General features: G+C 41.6%; 1 protein-coding gene across 2 annotated transcripts in view; it reads left to right on the forward strand.

Annotated features, from left to right (window-relative positions):
- Positions 1-8,283, forward strand: part of nt5c2l1 (5'-nucleotidase, cytosolic II, like 1) — a 23,499-nt gene extending 15,216 nt beyond the window's left edge. For both annotated transcript variants that reach the window (XM_062553439.1, XM_062553440.1), the window contains 12 exons: positions 158-251; positions 410-463; positions 1,978-2,061; positions 2,302-2,334; positions 3,165-3,272; positions 3,407-3,473; positions 4,026-4,196; positions 4,786-4,837; positions 5,276-5,336; positions 6,315-6,491; positions 7,542-7,637; positions 7,827-8,283. In XM_062553439.1, coding sequence (XP_062409423.1) covers positions 158-251; positions 410-463; positions 1,978-2,061; positions 2,302-2,334; positions 3,165-3,272; positions 3,407-3,473; positions 4,026-4,196; positions 4,786-4,837; positions 5,276-5,336; positions 6,315-6,491; positions 7,542-7,637; positions 7,827-7,868 — 1,039 coding nt within the window. In that variant the 3' untranslated portion in view covers positions 7,869-8,283. The remainder of the gene's footprint in view (positions 1-157; positions 252-409; positions 464-1,977; positions 2,062-2,301; positions 2,335-3,164; positions 3,273-3,406; positions 3,474-4,025; positions 4,197-4,785; positions 4,838-5,275; positions 5,337-6,314; positions 6,492-7,541; positions 7,638-7,826) is intronic.
- Positions 8,284-19,726: the final 11,443 nt, after the last annotated feature.

The raw sequence follows: 19,726 nt of genomic DNA on the forward strand, positions 1-19,726 counted from the left end.
CCTCTCTCTTATTTCTGGCTTCTATTTTCTCTCCCTTGTGTTGACTTTATCTACCTCTCTCCTGTTTCTCTGTCTATCCTTCCTATCTCTCCCTCTTCCCCCCCTCTCTCTCTCTCTTTCTCTCTCTCTCTCTCTGCTTCATCTTCCTGTTCCTCAGCTGTGTGAGGGGCTTCCAGCATGGAGATCTCTTCATGTCCTTCACAAGCATGTTCCAGGATGTCAGGGACGCTATGGATCACATACATGACACAGTAAGACACACACACACACACACACACACACACACCCACCCACACACACACACACACACACACACACACACACACACACACACACACACACACACAATCTGCTGCTAGTTGAAATAACACTCATCCATGGATTCATTTTCTTAACTGTTCCTTTCCAGGGCTCCTTGAAGGAGAGAACTATAAAGAATTTGGAGAAGTACGTGGTCAAAGACGTAAGTAACACAGGCGTGTCTAAGCAGGACCCACAGAGAGCAACACCTGAGACAGCTTGGACATTTAGCGTTACAGCCTTTTCTGTAGCATCTAGCATAGTAACCTTTGCTGTTGGCTAAGAGATGTGGGGAAAGCCTGGTCATTGACTTTGAGTTGTATTGGTGGATAAGTTCTCAGTGAACACATTTAATTTACTGATTGCCAAACACACGCACACACGCACACGCACACACGCACACGCACACGCACACACGCACACACACACACACACGCATATGTGTACACACTCAGAGTTTCTCTTTCCTGGTGCTTTTGATGGGTTTAAGCATGGCTGATGAAGTGACCACAGTGGTTACTTTAGTCCACCACTTGTAGGATTTGTGGTCAATGATGAAAGGACTCATGTAGTGAAAGCTTGGAAAAATAAAAACTGTACACTAGCAAATAACTCTTTCTCCCCTTGGGGGCGCTGTGACTCAAGTAGTGACAGTATCCAGTTCAGTACCATTTTTTTTCAGAGTCCATGTAACCACGGGAACCCAGGTTCGAATCTGACCTCATTTCCCTTTCCCACCCCATTTCTCTCTCACACTCACTTCCTGTCAATCTTCACTGTCCTATCGAAATTAAAAAACAAAACAAAAAAAAAAAACACACAAAAAATATATACCCCATGCCTAAATATCCCGATGGCTACCTCTGAACTAAATCTTCTGGGAGATGGATAAATGTCTGTGTGACGCCTGTGTGATCAGCACTTAGCGATTAAACAAAAAGATCCAAAAATTATCTGATGAAAAGCACCCGTCAGATCTACATTCTCTGTCTCATCTCCAGCCGTCCCCCTGACACCCCAGTAATCAGTCTCTTGGCAGTGTTCTATGAATATTCTCCCTCTCATCATCACTTCCTGTGATCCTCTGAACGCTCCCATTAATAGCCTGGCAGGAAGTGACACAATCACAGCTACACACACCATCTGATTAGCGAGCCTTAATGAAACACAGACAGGCTGAGAGATGCCCAGTTCCTGTACACCTGCAAGGACCACAACTACAGGATATAATAATGGCTTCATGTTGATCTCAAAAGCATTGAACCATTCTGCATTGGCCTGTCTGGGAGTCCCACCTACTGCTTTCGCCACCAAGTGCAAACTGATAATATTAGAATTTTTTAAAAAAATGACAGGATTTATTTCCAGCAGATGCACTCTGGTTGTTACAAAATAAAAGAAATAATTTGAGTATGAAATTAAATGAAATGTATAACATGAGGCTTTTTTCAACCAAAATAAATGTAAGACTTCGGTGCATGGTATTAGAGAATAACAGAGTACAAAATGACTTGTATTTGAGCACCCAGCACCCAGTACATGTATTGTATGATAAAGTATGGTATAACTGACTGGCTCATCTGACCTGTAGGATGCTTTGGATGAGAGTGTGTGAATGAGACACGAATGAGACACAAATGACGCACGTTTTCAGTCCTTCTTTTTTGTCTACTGCAGCCGAGGATCCCAATTCTGCTGAGCCGTGTTAAAGAAGTGGCCAAAGTGTTCCTGGCAACAAACAGCGACTATAGGTATACTGAGGTGAGTTTGTTACAGGCACCTCACACACACACACACACACATGCAGTCATGTGCTCAACTTTGTTAAGGCAGGGGAAAAAAATGGATCATCTCTGATAAGACCAAGTGTAGTTAGTTCTCAAATGTATGAAATATGAATGCAAATAGTACCCACTATTGTCTGTACACAAATGTGTTAAATGTGTGTAGTTCCACCCATCCTGATGATAAAATATATGCATTCAATTTGTTCTCTTTCAGGCCATTATGATTTATCTGCTAGAAGGTCCAAGGGTAAGTTATGTAGGAAGTTACAGAACAGTTACATCCCTCTGTCCATCTTTCTCTCTTGTTTTCAAATCATTAATTTTAAGAGCGTACTGATGAGGTCTCTTGTCTTGATCAATCTCATCGCAATACTCTCTCTCTCTCTCTCTCCTCGCTCTCTATCCGCTTCTTTCTTTTTATTTCATTTTTCTCTCTGTGATCATTGAGATGTCGATGATTTCTTCAGTCTCGTCATTTCATTTCATTCCTCTAATTTCATTTCTCTCTCTCTCTCTCTCTCTCTCTCTGTGATTTCTACAGTTTTGTTGTTTAATCTTCTGCCTTTCATCATCTAATGCATCACAATGACCTTGGGCTAAGCATTTCTGGTGTGTGCAGGAGACAGTCAAGTCAATCACCAGCCTTTTTTCCCCATAAGATTTTCAAGCGAATTAACTCATAATTCGATGTAATTTTGAGCGATATTAGAAGCACCAAAATGGGTTTTCATTCAACAGACCGATTCTCACAAATTAAAATTATGTTTTAATGACACACAAAGTTTTTAAGCAAATTATCTTTAGAATGGAAAAAGGGCTACTGTTTCAAAAATTATTATTATTTTTTTTTTTGGAGCAGTATGCAACAAAAGTAATATACAACAGCTATGGTAATGTAATGATTTCAACTATATGTAATGATTTGAACTAACGATTCTGCCCATTTGGACACCATTCTACAGTACAACATTAGTTTGAGTCGTACAGGCTATTCTGCTCGTGTGAACACAGTTTTACGATATTTTTATTATTCGATATTATACCAACTATTCTGTCTGTCTCCCCTACCTAATCCAGACTAGCCCACAAAAGAGACCCTGGCGGACTTTCTTTGACCTGGTCGTTGTGGACACACGGAAACCCTTATTCTTCGGTGAGGGGACAGTGCTGCGGCAGGTGGACACGGTAAGCTGATGTCCGCCCTTTAGATTTAGTTTTCTTTTCCTCTTATTTATTGTCTGTTTAATGTGTTTTGTATGCTTATAGTAGACTTCCACAAAGTGATGGTAAACATGTTGTTGTCTCTGCTGGTTTGTCAGCTGTCGGGAAAGCTCCGCATTGGGACATATACAGGAGATCTGCAACACGGAACGGTCTACTCAGGAGGTAAAATAACAAAAGCTGTCAATAAATTACTTATGTAATTTTTCTTGATGTCTTCTGGAGTTTTTGTTATCTTGTGTTTGTGTCTGAGTGTCTGTTTTTTTGTCATGTGCTCTGTTTCTTTAAGTTTCATCTCGTATGTACTGTATATCCCCTGGGTGATAAATGTTGAATGTATAAATGTTGAAAAAAAAGACTTGCTTCCTCTGATGCAGCACATGCTCAACTGACGATTTCTGTGATCTTGCAGAGGGGGCCAGAGATAAGGGATAGATAGAAGGGACATATATACTATATTTGGTTACATATGAAGATATATGTAAAAGTGACATGACACTTTTACATTATAAAACAAGTCATAAACGCTTATGACATTTCTTTTTTTTTGTTGTTGTGACAAGATAGGGTTAGGGTTAGGGTTCATGTGTCATGACAGTGTCTTGTCACTCTTAGGTAAATACCTTCAAGTAAAGTGCTGCCCTTTATTTTGAAATATCTTAAGAACAGATATAACATTTTCATTTCTCCCTCTGTTCTCTCCACAACACCTTCCAGGCTCCTCTGACATTGTGTGTGACTTGCTGGATGTGAGGGGGAAGCAGATTCTGTATGTGGGAGACCACGTCTTCACAGACATCCTCAAGTCCAAGAAGCGGCAGGGCTGGAAGACGTTCCTAGTGGTGCCCGAACTCATCAAGGAGCTCAAAGTCTGGACAGAGGAGAGATGTACGTGCAGAACACACTTTGGCCACAAGGGGTTGCTAGACTCAAGTCAGAGCGGAGTTTCACAGAGTACATTACGTCTCAAGTTCCTTTTAATTACCTGTCATACTTACATAATTTATAGTTACGGTCTATTGAGGCCTTAAATTTAATTCTTATTTTAGGATGTTACGGATATCTTGCTTACGTGGACAATTATTTGATGAGTCATGTATTTCCATTTCCAATGACCAATCAGTTCAAAGTTAGAATGCTATGCAAAACACTTAATAATCAATTTTGTGAGTATCTAAACTATTTACTTTAGAAATATTCTATAGGTCTTATAGCTAAAAATAGTGCCGGCACATCTATACTCTCAATCACACATCTCTTTCTTTTCATATGAAAATAGTTTCAGTTTCTTTATGCTATTTCAACGGTGTTGTCCTGATACTGAATGTGACAGTAAAGCAATATTACAACAGACATTCGATTCTGAACTTAATATGTATGTTCATATTGGTGGACGCTTTTGACCAAAGCGATTTACAGTGATGTTATGAATATAGCAGAATGCCTTTCTCTTATGAGTATTTCATGTCTCTCTTAGATTTGTTTGAGGAACTGAAGAGTATGGATTTCTACTTGTCTGAGTTCTACAAGTGAGTAAGATTAAGGGGACTCCATAGTATCAGAATCCCAAGCAACATCCCTGTTGGTTACACAGTTTGTGAGCTCCATGATTGGAAGTACAAGTCATCACCTGCATTATTCCAAAAACTTGTGATACTTAATTGAGATCTGTAGACAACTGCTCAGTTTTCAATGTGGCATAAATTATTTATCCGAGTATTTAAAATTTGATATTTACCAATCACAATGCAATTATTGATACAATAATAAGAAAACATAAAAACACAATGGGTGCCTTCGCAGCTTCACGGCTTGGCTCCCAATTACCACCAAATTACCACCCGTGAAATCCTTATAGCAACTGTGTCTTCTTCAAGGTGGATTATCATCTAATGTTTCTCTGTTATGTAAATCCCTGGATTATTCACCACAGGTGTAACGAATGTCCTGTTTCTTTGTCACTGCAGACATATGGACAGTGGTAGCCCAGAGCGGCCAGACATCAGTGCCATCCAGACCAAGATGAAGGTGAGCTGAGCTCCTCTTCTTGATTCCTCTTGATCAATCGAGGATAGATTGATCAGGTGTAATATAGCGATAATAAGAGGAGTGCAACTGTGCCTGTTGAGGTGTCCACAACCATGGCAACTATATGGCAACCTCGACAGGGACAAGATGGAGTCTTTTCCCAGTCCCAGTCTTTTCCCAGTCCCAGTCTTTTCCCAGCCGCAGTTTTTTCCCAGTCCCAGTCTTTTCCCATTCCCAGTCTTTTCCCAGCCCCAGTCTTTTCCCAGCCGCGTTCCCCCTTGCTGATCCTTGACTTAGCACCTAATTGTGCCTTTTGAGGTGTCCACGACCATGGCAACCTTGACAGGAACAAGAGGGAGGTGGTCATTTCCAGCTGCACTTCCCCTAAACGGATAACTGCACTAATTGATGCACTTATTCCTACTGCACTCTACCTTTTTAATTTCTTTTAATTTTGTCACTTTCTACCGTTTTCTTTTACTGCACTCGACTCTTTTAAATTTTCCTAGAATTGTTTTTAGAATTGCTTTAAAAAAAGCTTCAAATGTTTTACCATGTTTTAAGTCGCTTTGGTTATAAGGCGTCAGCCAAATGTAATGTAATGTAATGTAATGTAATCATGTAAAAGAGTAGTGTATTTTCACACTCCTAATATCTAATTCTTGGCCATTGCTTTTTTCAAACTTTTTTTTTAAAAATGGAATTCCACATCCATTACCATGCACTATTGATTACCATTCACAGTGATTTCACATAACATACGAAGGTGGCAGATGCAACAGCCTCTAAACTCTTATATATATGTGTGTGTGTGTGTGTGTGTGTGTGTGAAGAGGGAGGGAGGGAGAGAGAGAGAGAGAGAGAGAAATAGATAGAGATACAGATCTATACAGATAAATATAGATATATAGATAGTGTTGTGTGTGTGCATAATATGTGTGTGTGTGTGTGTGTATTTATCAACACCTCTCTGTGCAGAAAGTGACGTACGGTATGGACTTGTGCTACGGCAAGATGGGCAGTTTGCTGCGCTTCGGCTCGGCCAAGACGCTGTTCGCCAGCCAGCTGCTCCGCTACGCCGACCTGTACTCGTCCACCTGCCTCAACCTCCTCCACTACCCCTTCAGCTACGCCTTCAGAGCCCCTCTCGTCATGGTCAGTCTCTTAAAACACACACACTCGTACACACACACACCTCATCTCAAACACTCTCACAGTCTCTCTCTCAGCCTGCTCCACTATGTCTTCAGGTAGACTTTCTTGGCCACGTTCGCACACTGTCTTTCAAACACTCTCACAGTCTCTCTTTGGGTTGTCTTAATTCAGTGCAATGTTGTTGTTTTTTACTTTGCAATAAAGAATTCATTCAACAATTCAGGCGGAATAGCAGCTTGACATTGCACTGTGTAACATTGTTGATAGGGTAGGATCATGACCTGTTTGGTCGTTTTTAGACAAACTAGGTACCTTATCACAACCACTTCAAGACTACAAGCATTTTAATTAAGAAGCTGTGTCGTTGATGCATATAAACATATCCCTGTACTTATTTCATGAACTGTTTTAATTCAGAAGCTGTGTCGTTGATGCACATGAACATAGCCCTCTAGCTAATTCCATGAACCTGAATAAAAGCGCATTACAGTAGGTTTCCTCCAAATTCCATAGCACACCGGTTGAGAACCGCTGGCTTTGAGCGGAGACGACTGATGAATCTAAACTGAAGTATCTTCGCTTAGAGAGCAGTCCTAGCAGCAACAAATCGAGGCAGATGAAGCACATCTCCAGCTCTCCAGCCTGGAGAAGTCTCCTGCACACCCACGCACACACAGTACCGGGGGTTCCCCTCTCCTGATCCAACCAGCGCGGCTGCCTCCGAGCGCGTAGTCGTACAGCGAGACCGCGAGCGAAGGTGGTGAACCTGGGCAAGCTGCCAGCACTGTGCTGATGATGGAGAGCTTTTTATCAATGGCAGAAATGCCAGACTAGGCAACGTTCTGCGGGAAACAGATGTTCACAGCTAAAATAACACCAGTCGGCACGTGAGGTGTCGATGTCGGGTGGATATTAAAATGTTTTGGTGTCAAAATGGGCGATGACGAAATGAACTAAAATGATCCTTTTTGTTGCCATGACGAAATTAAGTAAAATTATCCTTTTTGTTGCCATGACGAAATGAACTAAAATGATCCTTTTTGTTGTCAGATGCCCCATGAGTCGGCAGCCGACGCCATCAAAGAACGCTCCTCCTCCTCAGAACACTCACTGTCCAATCATACGCTCAAGAAGGTGGACATCAAGGTAGGATACAGATCTTTGGAATCCAATGTGTTATTCAAATGTGACAGAATAATCTGGATTACATTTTGTTGGTTTTACTCGACTTTAAATTAGATGAAATAAATGTTGTACATTAAATGTGATAGGATGATTCAAGAGTATTATGGATTATTATTATTATATTAAAAATCTCTTTTATTGTCCCCACAGAACACCCATCAGGAGAGCCCAATAGCATTAACTGAGACATGAGGATGTTTGTGTGTGTGTGTGTGTGTGTGTGTGTGTGTGTGTGTGTGTGTGTGTGTGTGGGTTAATGTTGATAACAGTATGAGTCTCTAAGTGTAGGCTATTAGTTGAGAGAGAAAGAGAGAGTGAATGGCTGCATGCTTTGAATTGAATGGATTTTTTTGTGCAGCATCTTTACATACTGGGGCTGGAGATGATCACCTTTTGTGCATACGGTCATTTGGTTGGGTTAGTGTTCTACTAACCTCAGCTGAATTAGCCATGTGTCTGTGACGGTATTTTCAGAATAGTTGTTACTTGCTAATATAAGAAAATTGTATTTTTGAAGAGTTTAATTGAAGGTAGTTTGTTACATTTGTTACAGTGAATTAACAATATGTTTGTTTGACTTTGTTGACTAAATGTCTTTATAAATGGCTTTTCATTGTTGTCTAGACAAAATACATGAAGAATGTGTAGGCTACATTACATTCTCACATAATCACCAGCATATACAATCAAAGGTTCAGTCAGTAGAGATCATGCAAATTCATTTTAGGAGACTCCTGGCTGGACTTTCACTCCATACACTGCTGATCATTCTTGTAACGCTCACAGTGATTTCACATATTTTTTTTTAATCCTTTTTCGTGTGACCAATTTACAACAATTTAACACAATCAATTATAATCATGTGCTGTCTTGTGAATTGATCATCTTGAGCCACTGGTCCAGTACTTGTGTACTGGGCCCCTTTTATAGGCCTAATGTATAGTTGTTTTTTGAAGACATTGGTGCATCAATTTGTAACATTCTAAATTGTAGAATCATGATGGTTTGACTGTAGTCCATACAAGTGAAATCGAGGGGAAAAAAACACGCATAGTGCTTACATCAAGTATGCTTTTTTTTTTATCAGCTCCGCATATACGGACGACCATTTGGCCTCTAGATGGCGATATAAACATACACAGCGTAATGATCATCGCTGCTTGAGAATGCCCCCCCGCCACCCCCATTTAATTAGAATTAATAAGCGAGTATCATACTTGTGTGCCGGTATCGTCCACATCATATATTGTTATTTCTGAGTTATTGTTGAATAAAGACAATGTGTATGTATATATTTGCAATTTATTAAATAAACATCATAATATAACTTACAACACTGGTTATTCAAAGTTATTGCATATGGAATCGAGAAAGTCCGAAATCATCCCTCCGTCCGTGAGATAGCCTAAACATCGTCTGAGGAGATTCACCATTTGAGTAGCTATCGCTATTCATCCATGCCTTAATGGAATCGTTTTATTGCATTCACACGATAAAGTCCATGTTCAGTGGTTGAAGCCTATGCAAATAGCCTTTCCAATTACACATTTAAACCCTCTGTAGCCTATGACTAAGTCCAAACAGATCAAATTGATATTTCACCACCAGAAGAGGCTCTGGACCCGTTGTGACGCACTTACATTTTGACAGCCATACTTATAGAAAAAAACATATGCATGCTGCATGCTTCCTTTACAAATTCAGTGGGGATCTCGAGGACCTGTGTATTTAGTCTTTATGCCATATTTTAGCTTTACACTACAAATACTTCTGATTTCGCATTTCGAAACGGCCGTAATCTAGCCTAGGCTATTTGGTTTGAACATGGCGAGTAGCCTATACATTTGAGACGTGGCGGACGTTGTTAATTAAGGAACCACCAGAAGAAGGAGATACAGGTATTGTATCACTGTCTTTGATTCGGGATACTCTAATAAGAGAATGGGGACATTTAGCCTATAAGCAATTACATTAGTTTACAGCACATGATTACCACCTGTTAGTTCAGACACGGCGAAATTGAAATGATAGGAGTGGCCTGCATCTAGAATGTCTGCAACACACATCTTGCACATGCAAAGGAAATCCATAAGGACATAGTTCCTTTGAATGGACAAAATGTCTTTAAAGCACTGCACCCCCCCCCCCCCCCCCTATTTTTTTGTTTTCTGACAATACATCTATTTCTCAACAATTGTTCTTTTCAGAGGACGTTATTGATTTTTCTGGTATTTATACAAATGCCATTTCCAGCACACTTGAAAAAATCCTTTACACTTTTTATTTAATGGCATAGGTCATTCAACAATAACGGATGCACCAATAAAACATTAACTTGTCACTACTTTCACTATACCCACACAAAACACAGACTTGGCCTATACAGTATAATTTAAAAAATATTATCTGCGTAATACAGGCCTATTAAACAACAGTTTAAACATTTTTAGCATCACGGCATTTTGTGGAATGTCAGCAACCAAAAAATGTGATGTTACTTTCTACCCTCAAGATGTCTTGTGATCAGACATACTGAGCAGGGTATGAACCCAGCCAATACATTACATACAATACATCTCCGCATGACATGGCATCAATGCAGGAACACTTGGTCAGCAGATAGCACTTTGTTTGGCCACATTGGAGGAGCTCACAGTTACAGTTTGAACAAACGTCCTCCTGACTGAAGGACGATGGTAGGCTATCTGTGCTTCTCTCTCTGTGTGTGTGTGTGTGTGTGTGTGTGTGTGTTTAAGAACGCCTGTGAGTGCTATCTGTACTGTTGGGTGCTGGGGCACACCATCTCTCATTCCGCACATTCCACAACTTCCCAGGAGCCATTACAGGCGAGCTTCAACAAGTTGCATTCTTGCTCAAGTGGCTCCTGCTTCTCCCAGTGTCTCTGTGTGCACTGCCCTGTTCTCTCTCTCTCTCTCTCTCTCACACACACACACACACACACACACACACACACACACACACACACACACGCGCACGCACACACACACACACACACACACACCGTCAGATAGCACCAGCTCCTGATTTAACCCAGGCAGGAGGGAGCAACACATCTGGCTGCCTGCCTCTGGTGGGTTGATGAGGTTTTGAAAAATAACGCAATCTGCGAGTTTTGTGGGGGGTGGTGGCTGGGAGGTGAAAGCGAGGTGCCCAGCGCAAAGGGCTTCTTTCTCCAATATCACCACGGCTTCAAGGGCGAGCAGGACGGGGCAGGCCGTGCAGAATTAAAAAGGGAGTAATGGCTAAACCCGCCGTCACGTGGCCTGCAGGCATGCGTTTCAGCAGCTCAATGCAGAAGACGCACAGATCAATACAACCTGGCCTCAGCCTAGCTACCGCTACTGCTACCGCCACTGCTGCTGCTTGTGCTCTTTGGTTTACAAACAACAACAGGCTGCATGGTATAGGCAGTGGAGCTGTGTCCTGTATATACAACCGCCTCTATGGAAATCAACCAGATACTAGCCTTTTTGGGGGGTTTTTACAACAACAAAACAAATCTTTACAATCAATCATCACAGAAGAAGTTTGCAATCCAGAAGCACTGAGTTTTTTTTTTTTTTTTTTAATCTCTGAACGTTGTGATTACTGGACAATCTCTTATACATACATACGTATACATACATCTCTGGCCCTAGTCCTGACCCAAACCCCAACACAACCACCACCACCACCACCACTACTACCCCCACCCTCCTAACCCCCCCCCACTCCCCACCCCCACCCCCCACCGCACCCAGCTCCGCCAGCCTGAGTTCTGTTACTGGACTGGCCTCCCTGCATTCCAACGAGCAGCCTCTCCCCTCCCCCACTCGACCTGCCACCATACATACATACATACATACCCCTTCCCACCCACCTTTATGGTGGAGTGTGCTCCTTCTTTTGCTGCCTTCCACTCCTTTCTTTTCTATACCTTCTATACACTGAATGCAATGGTTCTTTAACTAACTCGTGTGAGCTGCTTTTGCCAATGCCACAATGATTTGTTTTACGGAGCAGTGAGTTTAACATGATGCCTTCTGATCTGACACTAGTGTGAGGTGGAAATGAAAGAGCTAAACAACACTTGCAACACCACTGCAATCCCTAAACAAACCAAAACAAACATGTAAAGAATTATAAAATTGAGAACACAAAAGTAGCGAAGAAAAAAGACGCGAAAAGACTACCCCCCCTATCCAAGAAGATACAAATAACTTAGATTAAATACACCATCAAACCAGTAAGATATCAGTAATCTACTTTAAATACACCACCAAACCCCTTGCCCCGCTTTAAGCAAAACAGCCTTTCCTTGGAGCAGCAGAGACATGGCAGAGGCTAAATGCTATGACAATACTATTGCACTGCTAGACTTGATGGAACAGCAGAGACATGGCAGAGGCTAAATGCTATGACAATACTATTGCACTGCTAGACTTGATGGAACAGTAGTGCAACATGGTCAAAGCAGCTGACCCCTGCGTGTCTGCATGTGGAAACCAACATGACAAGGAAAGGCAAGGCTCAGGGATAGCAGCACGGCCATCTTCTTTTGGCAACACCACCCATTTCACACACACACACACACACACACACACACACACACACTCTCTCTCTCTCTCTCTCTCTCTCTCTCTCTCTCGCTCTCACACACACCCCTACAGGCTCTGACAACTGATAGCCTGGCCATGGAGAAGGCTATATGACAACTACTTCTGGACTTCTAAAAAGAGGCTGTCTGCTACCTAACACTTTAACTGCCTTCCTCACAGCCTTCATTTGCACAAGTGGACCCTAATGAGATCAAACACCAGTCAAACGACGAGGGGGGCTGGAAACTAGTAAGAGTCTCACTACACATTTAAGCTCTCAAATCAGCCATGGCCAAATCCAGCGGACAACAAATAGAACTAATTTAGGAATTTACATTATTGAACTCAACTATGGCTGCAGTACAATTCTGATGCAAACATTAATTTGCCATGAAATGAATGTCAAATTGAAACCCACTTGGGTATCTACTTGTGTATTGCTCTTTTTAAACGGAAGAGGGGAGGCAACTAGGAAACAGGAATGTGAAAGTAAAGTACACCTCACACACAGACAGAACCCGAGACTGGGCCGGTCCAGACCAGAAGGGACCGGTCTAGACTAAACCAGAACTACACTGGCCCAGATCTGTCAGCTGTCACGGGAGAGGCCCGACTCCCAATTTGACATTCCTGGGAATTTTTTTCTGAACACCGCCACTCAGTTAGTCAGTTAGTTAAATCACAGAAGTTCTTCTTCCTGTTTTGTCAAACGCTCACCACGGGATTAAAGGGAGGAGCAATGGTGGAGGAGTAAAGGTGAGGGTCTTTGGTCCAGCAGCCAATGCCCTTTTAATATTGCACTGCTTCTGCTCGATGGCCCAGTAGTACAACAGAAAAAGGGCAGTGGACAGGACTACAGTCAAACTCCTCCAACACTGAGGACTCCCCCTGACGCCATCCCCCCCCCCAGCCAATCTCTCCAGACTAGCCGGTCACCACAATCAGCCCATGACCAATCCTCTGGCGTCATTAAGGTGCATTAAAACAAGCCACCTCGAATCAGTCACCATTTACCAAGGGAAGGGGTATGGTACAGTGTCCTAACAGGTCCAAACAGGGCAAAACACTTACTATGAGATATACCTTGATATAGAAAAGTTTTTTTTTCTGAACAAACTATAGCTATCTATACTTAGATACATAGTTATTAAGACATTATTGGAACAGGGCAGAAAGTATTTGAAAGAGAAACTGTGAACCATGAAAATATGTTTGGACCAAGATTAAGACACTTTCCTAATATAGAAATACATTCTATAGTTTTTGAACCACCAAACTGATAGTATTTTCTCCTAGTTAAGAGCATGCTAAACACAGACACTCAACACTAATTATTCTGCATGTACACTAGGATTTCTGTCATTAATTCACTCAAACAATTTATAACAATACAATTTAACACAGCAATTTGTGCATGAAAACCTACCATGTAAAGGGAAGTCATATAACACACAACCTAAAAAGCTGTGAACTATAAGCTACTCATTAGATTTTTCATATCGAGTTCCCCAAATCAAAAGATTTTTAAGGCATTTAAAAAGATAACCAAGAATGTCATCATATTCTGAAACGAATAACAGAGAGACGTCAACCAAACAGCATTAGGTGAGGTAAAAACTTAATAACTAAATTGCCAGAAACGCAAACTGAACCATTTTTGACGTGGATGATTCGTTTGATTAAACAATATTCCTATTGGGCAAACAGTAAAATGCATTGTTATTCAACTTGGTATGCCTTGAAATCTTTGACAAACATTTGAGATCGGTTAGTGCATGCCATATATTTAGAACCTCATTAGTTAATTCAGCCTCGTGTTAGTTAAGTAAAGTTACAGAGTTCTCAACTCTTCGTGACTACACAAACAAATAGCATGTATCTCTGCAATTCTTCGAAACTAGCTAGCCTCCTACATAGGTAAATTGATAGGCTAAATAATCTAGGAGTCAATCAATTAGGTAAAGAAGTAGAAGGCCAACTTGCAGCCCCCTCCCCACCCCCACATTGACCAGCGGAACATCGAATACCTCCGTATTTTCGGAATCGGAAGCACGTTTGAAATGGTGTTATATGTAACCAGCGATTTCCTAGATAACCGACCGAACACCAAATGATATTCTGCACATGCATTTTCCAGTACACATCACCGACTCCCGAATACGTTGTTAAATAAATAGGCTAACGGTAGTCTCGTAGAGGAAAAGAAGAGATCTCGATCTCCCAGTTTTTGAAAGCATGGTTCGGATGCGCATGAGAATGAGATGGTCGCAGTGGAGCTGCTCGCCTGGTTCCTCATGACCCTTTGGATCAAATCAGATGGTTTCCATCCACATTTTCTCCACCCCAACTTCCCCGCTTCGCCCTGAGCTCCCGCCATTTCAGCCCGGTCCCTCAGATGCTCCGTACACCGACGGACGGAGAACCCCAAATTCTCATGAATGGTACCAAGCCAAGGGAGGGACACTCCAGCAGGAAAAAAAAGAAAGAAAAAAAGAGAGAAAAGAAAAAAAGAAAGGAAGAAAAGTTCTCCGAATGACACACAAAATAACACGCCTCTACCGCTCCTCAGGTCCCCTTCCTATGTGGACTTCACTTCTCCATTTCCGAAGGCGTTGCATGAGGTTGATTTGGTTTGGTTTACTTGTAGTCTTTCGCTAAAACAGGCGCAGGCTCTTGCGCGGCCTCTGAGGTTCCAGCGGAAGCCTCCATCTTAGACTAGTTGACATTCAGATCCTGCCAGAGCACATTCCTCATTTGCATGCTTTTCCAAGATTGGCTTATCCCTGCGCTAGTCTTTGCGATATGACATGCCATTGGCTCAAAGGAGAGGTCCTATTTCTTCTTACCGGCTCTAGGATTGGTCAAATAATAGGGACCGCCACAGCATACTTTAATTGAACAACAAATCCCCAGCGCACTGAATTCCATTCACAAATTTCTCATCAGCAAACTGCGCGACATTAATAAGTACAGGCTACTGAACTATTCCGTTTTGCTTTTGGGACATTATTGTTGTTATTATTATCATTATCATTATTATTGTTATTATTATTAGGCTAAAGTTGTTGTTGTTGTTGTCACTTTAATATGTTAGGCTATAAACATTAATTCAATGTTATATTGTCAATTTGTCACAAAAACTATAAATGCTTGTTACTTAAACAATTGCTATAAGAGATTACAACAGCAAACAGCGTCATGCTCAGATGGATAGCAGCTTTGCAACTGATCCAAATTATCCATCAAATAGATCCTGCCCTTGCCAGATCATAGATCCAATGGACAGATGTTTAAAAGCTGTGTTCACACTTTGATTGGTTCAGGAGACCCTCAAAAACAAGCATGGCACATGAAGAGCTGAGTGAGTGCATCTGTGTGTGTGTGTGTGTGTGTGTGTGTGTGTGTGTGTGTGGAGTCTTGGAGTGCAGTTGAGAGAAGTGATGTTATATTCAGAGGATGGGGTTGTAAAGGTTTTTTTTTCTCTTCCTTTTATATCTGTTTTGAAGCAGCCAGTGCTGGGCTGTGGGCTGTTGGACTGTTGGGCAGGGTAGTGTCTGAGGGGTGGTCCAGGGCAGTGGCTAGCTCTCATGAGCCTGTGATTGACTGCTGGAAGGGGGGTAGCAGGCTGTGAAATCTAGCATTCCTGATCGGGAGAGCTGAAATAATGCTATTGTCTGCTGGGAAAGGGCCCACTCTCCACCCCTCTACCCCTCTTCACACACACACGGACACACACACACACACACACACACACACACACACACACACATAAAGTGGGGATCTGATTGTGCAGTTTAGTGGCAGAAAAGTGTTTGATGTCAGACTCAAGCACATATTCAATAGATTGTAAAAGAAGGGATGCCTTTTCTCTCCTCTCTCTTCATCTCTTCTCTCTCTCTGTCTGTCTCTCTCTCTCCCACTCTTCCTCTCTCTTCCCCTTCCTTTCTCTTTTGCCTGCTGTCATTTAAGTCCCACTGTCTGCTTTCCTGCTTTCTTTCAGCTTGCATTTGAGAACATATGAACAACTTTCTGTAAACATTTCTGTGTGCCTTATAGCCCATGACACTTTCAGACATGAAATAAATTTCACCCAATATTAACCATTTGCACAAGGTAAAATGCCCCAGCTTCATAACTTTCCAATGGATTTTCATGTATTCTAACCAATTTCTGAGCAATGAAAATATCAAAATAATTACAAAAAGTCACAGACACAATCTACAAAAATCAGATCTTACATGTTGATTGAAGTAGCAGGAAGCACAGGATGGTATGAATGGATGAAAGGTTAACCTATTTCAGCAGTGTGTTAAGCAAAAACAAAGAAAGAAAGAAAGAAAAAAACAACCTTGTCTGTTGATTGCACAGCCAGTGTCTTTGGTCCTTGGGTGCAGAATAATTGGGATGTCTGCATCCTAGTCTACTCTTATGACTAAATCAATTAGACCAATGCTTAATAACAAATCATATACCTCAAGATGTGGACAGCAGACAACTGGCCGTAAGGTCCATAATTCAGACTTTCCCCTTAAGTTAGTTAATTCATTTAACAACTGAAGTAGTAACATAGCTTCTTAAATGCTGGATTTATACAATTTATTTGCAAATTATAGTGATCAGCATTGGTACCTGTGAAATTGTGCAAAGCCATAAAGATAATTTAAAGCAAGCCGGCAGAAAGAGAGTTATTGGGAAATGCATAACAGGAGAAGAAGGAAAAAAGAAATAAAATAAGAAAACAATTTGAAAGAAATAAATGGATGTAAGATAATAGACTCTCTTTCCCTTTGAACTAGGATTAAATAATTAAATATATTTTAATCAATTGTGATGATAACAATATTCAATAAATTATGTGAGAAGGGCAATATTTGTATGATTTAAGCATTAGCCTTGTACTATTATTATTGTCAGTATTATTATTGTCTTAATTGTTATTATTATTATACTGTTATTTAGAAGTTAGGAAATGAAATCTGTTTATTCTCATTCTGTTTTGCTTTGAATGTTTGTTTCGTAAAGACATAAAGAAGTGATTTTGAGGAGACAAAATATTTGATAGGCTACGCCATATTTTCATTTACATTCATTCCTTGGCAGGGAGTTTGTAAATAATTGTATTTTTACAAACCCACAAAAATAGAGAATAGGTCATGAATGATATTGAGTGATATTTATGAAATTGTTCGGGATTGAAAGCAAATATGTTGTTTCTTTGTACTGTGTGTCACAAAATAATTATTCCCAACTCTTCAGTAATTTATCGTTGCATCTGAATTAACATGCAAGTATATCTCATAGTGCTTATAATATCAGGACATTTCATAAGGAGAATTACAACGATTTATGTCTTATTAAGCGTAACGATTTTTAGGGCTTTCAGAATCAGATTCTGAAGCTACAGATTTCAGTCGTTATTCATAGGTATTCATATTTTACTGAAACCTAATAGAAGTGTTTTTTTTCCATATAGTTATTATTATTCGCTCAGAAAAAAAAATAGTTTAAGTCTTGACCAGTTCAGTGTCTTTTTCAAAAGTAAAATGGTAGATTCTTATGTTTCTTAATATATTTTAGACACCAGGAAACACTGTAGTAAGTTTTGCCATGACTACATCTTGTGGATACATAAACACCCAATAGCACACACAAACACACACACACACACACACACACACACACAATCCTTCTGTAAATTTAGCTCACAAAATGGCCGCCTTGGTAGACAGACACTGAATGACACACAATGGTGGAGACCAGCAGAAAGTCTTGCTTGAGACAAAGTTAAAGGTTTTTTTATATATAAGTCAGCAGCTGAAGCTGAAGCGAGGTTGAAAGACTCTTTTGAGACCTGGGAGGTAGGTTTTTGTTATTGTTCTACCCCCTCCCCTCCGCCCTGTTCCCTTCCTCCAAAAATGTTCCTCCCTTCTTCCGCTAACCTTTGACCCCCCAACCCCCAACCCCATCACCGCCCCCTCAACCCCTCCACCACTCCTGCAGCCTCTCTCTCTCTCTCTCTCTCTCTCTCTCCCCCTCTTTGCAGTTTCTCACTTTAAGTCCCCCCCCGTTTCCCCTCAAAAACAGGTCAGCACCTCATCAGCTTCCCCATCTCTTCAATAATCAACAGTCATTTTAATAGCATGGTGCAGCATTTATATATGTGTGAGTGTGTGTGTATGTGTGTGTGTGTGTGTGTGTGTGTGTGTGTGTGTGTGTGTGTGTGTGCTAGGGTGATGAGGGGCTCCCACAGGCATACAGCACCCCCTCTTCCTCCTCCTCCTCCTCCTCCTCCTCCCCCTTCCCCCCAAGCGTCTGAAACAGGGTCCACACACGAGATGTATGACATTCTTGCAGTGTGGGTGGCACGGCCCCCTTTTCCTTCTCTTAGACGTGGCTCTTTTCTTAACGCCATGAAAGGCTTCAGCGGATGGGGACGAAGAGAGGGGTTTTGGGGAGGGCGAGGGGGGTATGGGGGGGAGGAGGAGAACGTGTCAAAAAACATCCCGAACCCCACTATCTTGTAGCTCAGTCGTTTCATCCGGGGTGCCGCTCACTCCTATAGGCTCTCTCTCCTGAAGTCAGTGCTTGCGGACCGTACACTTGTGTGAGTGTGAGAGGTGCTCTAAAAATGGAGTCCAGGACATGCTCCTCAGGTTAGGCTACGAGGGACTTGTATAGGCAAGCATTACACAAGAATGCAGTCAACACATATCCGTCAGCGGAAGGACTGTCAAACCTGATTTTTAACATGAGAAACTCTGACATGACATATGGTGCGAAGGTAGGCGCACAACATATTTGACATTTGTGAAGACACAGCTTTTGTGTGGATAGGTAGGTAAGTCAACCAAATGCTAGTCACTCAGATGTTGTCTTCCTTATTTTCTATATTGTTTATATTAGGTAGAACTTTCTAAAAAAACTCTTTATTCTTAAATAATGGAGAAAAAAAACATTCTGACCATATCTCTGTCCATTCCTGCTTCAGGTGAGCAGTCTAAAGTCGTTCAAGCTGCACACAGGAGACTTGACTACCTTATCCAAGTGTGTGTGCTACTACACTTCGAAGAGTGAAGCAAAGATGGAAAAAAAAATCCCAGCAACCCATTAACTTCACAGGAATTCCTCCCTGTACCTCACAGTCTGCATGTGGAATGCAGCGAAGGTTCAAAGGTCGGCGGGTGAGAGGGGAACCCACTGCACACGAGGGGCAAACAGGCCCTTTACTCAAACAAGCCCCGGAATGCTGCATCGGGGGTGGGGGTAGGTAGTGGAGCTTGTGAAGTTGATGGTGATAGGGAATAAGGTTGGGGGTGGAGGGGTATAGGGGGGTTGGGCAGCCCACTTGTCCAATCAGGAGGTTCACAATTACCGCTCATTACCTAACAGTCATCAAGAACCTCGTCCGTCAGCCATGGCTGTCAAGCCAAATGCTCGCAGGCTTTTTTTTTT

The sequence above is a fragment of the Sardina pilchardus genome, chromosome 14 (assembly GCF_963854185.1).
Source record: "Sardina pilchardus chromosome 14, fSarPil1.1, whole genome shotgun sequence".
NCBI classification, from domain to species: domain Eukaryota; kingdom Metazoa; phylum Chordata; class Actinopteri; order Clupeiformes; family Clupeidae; genus Sardina; species Sardina pilchardus.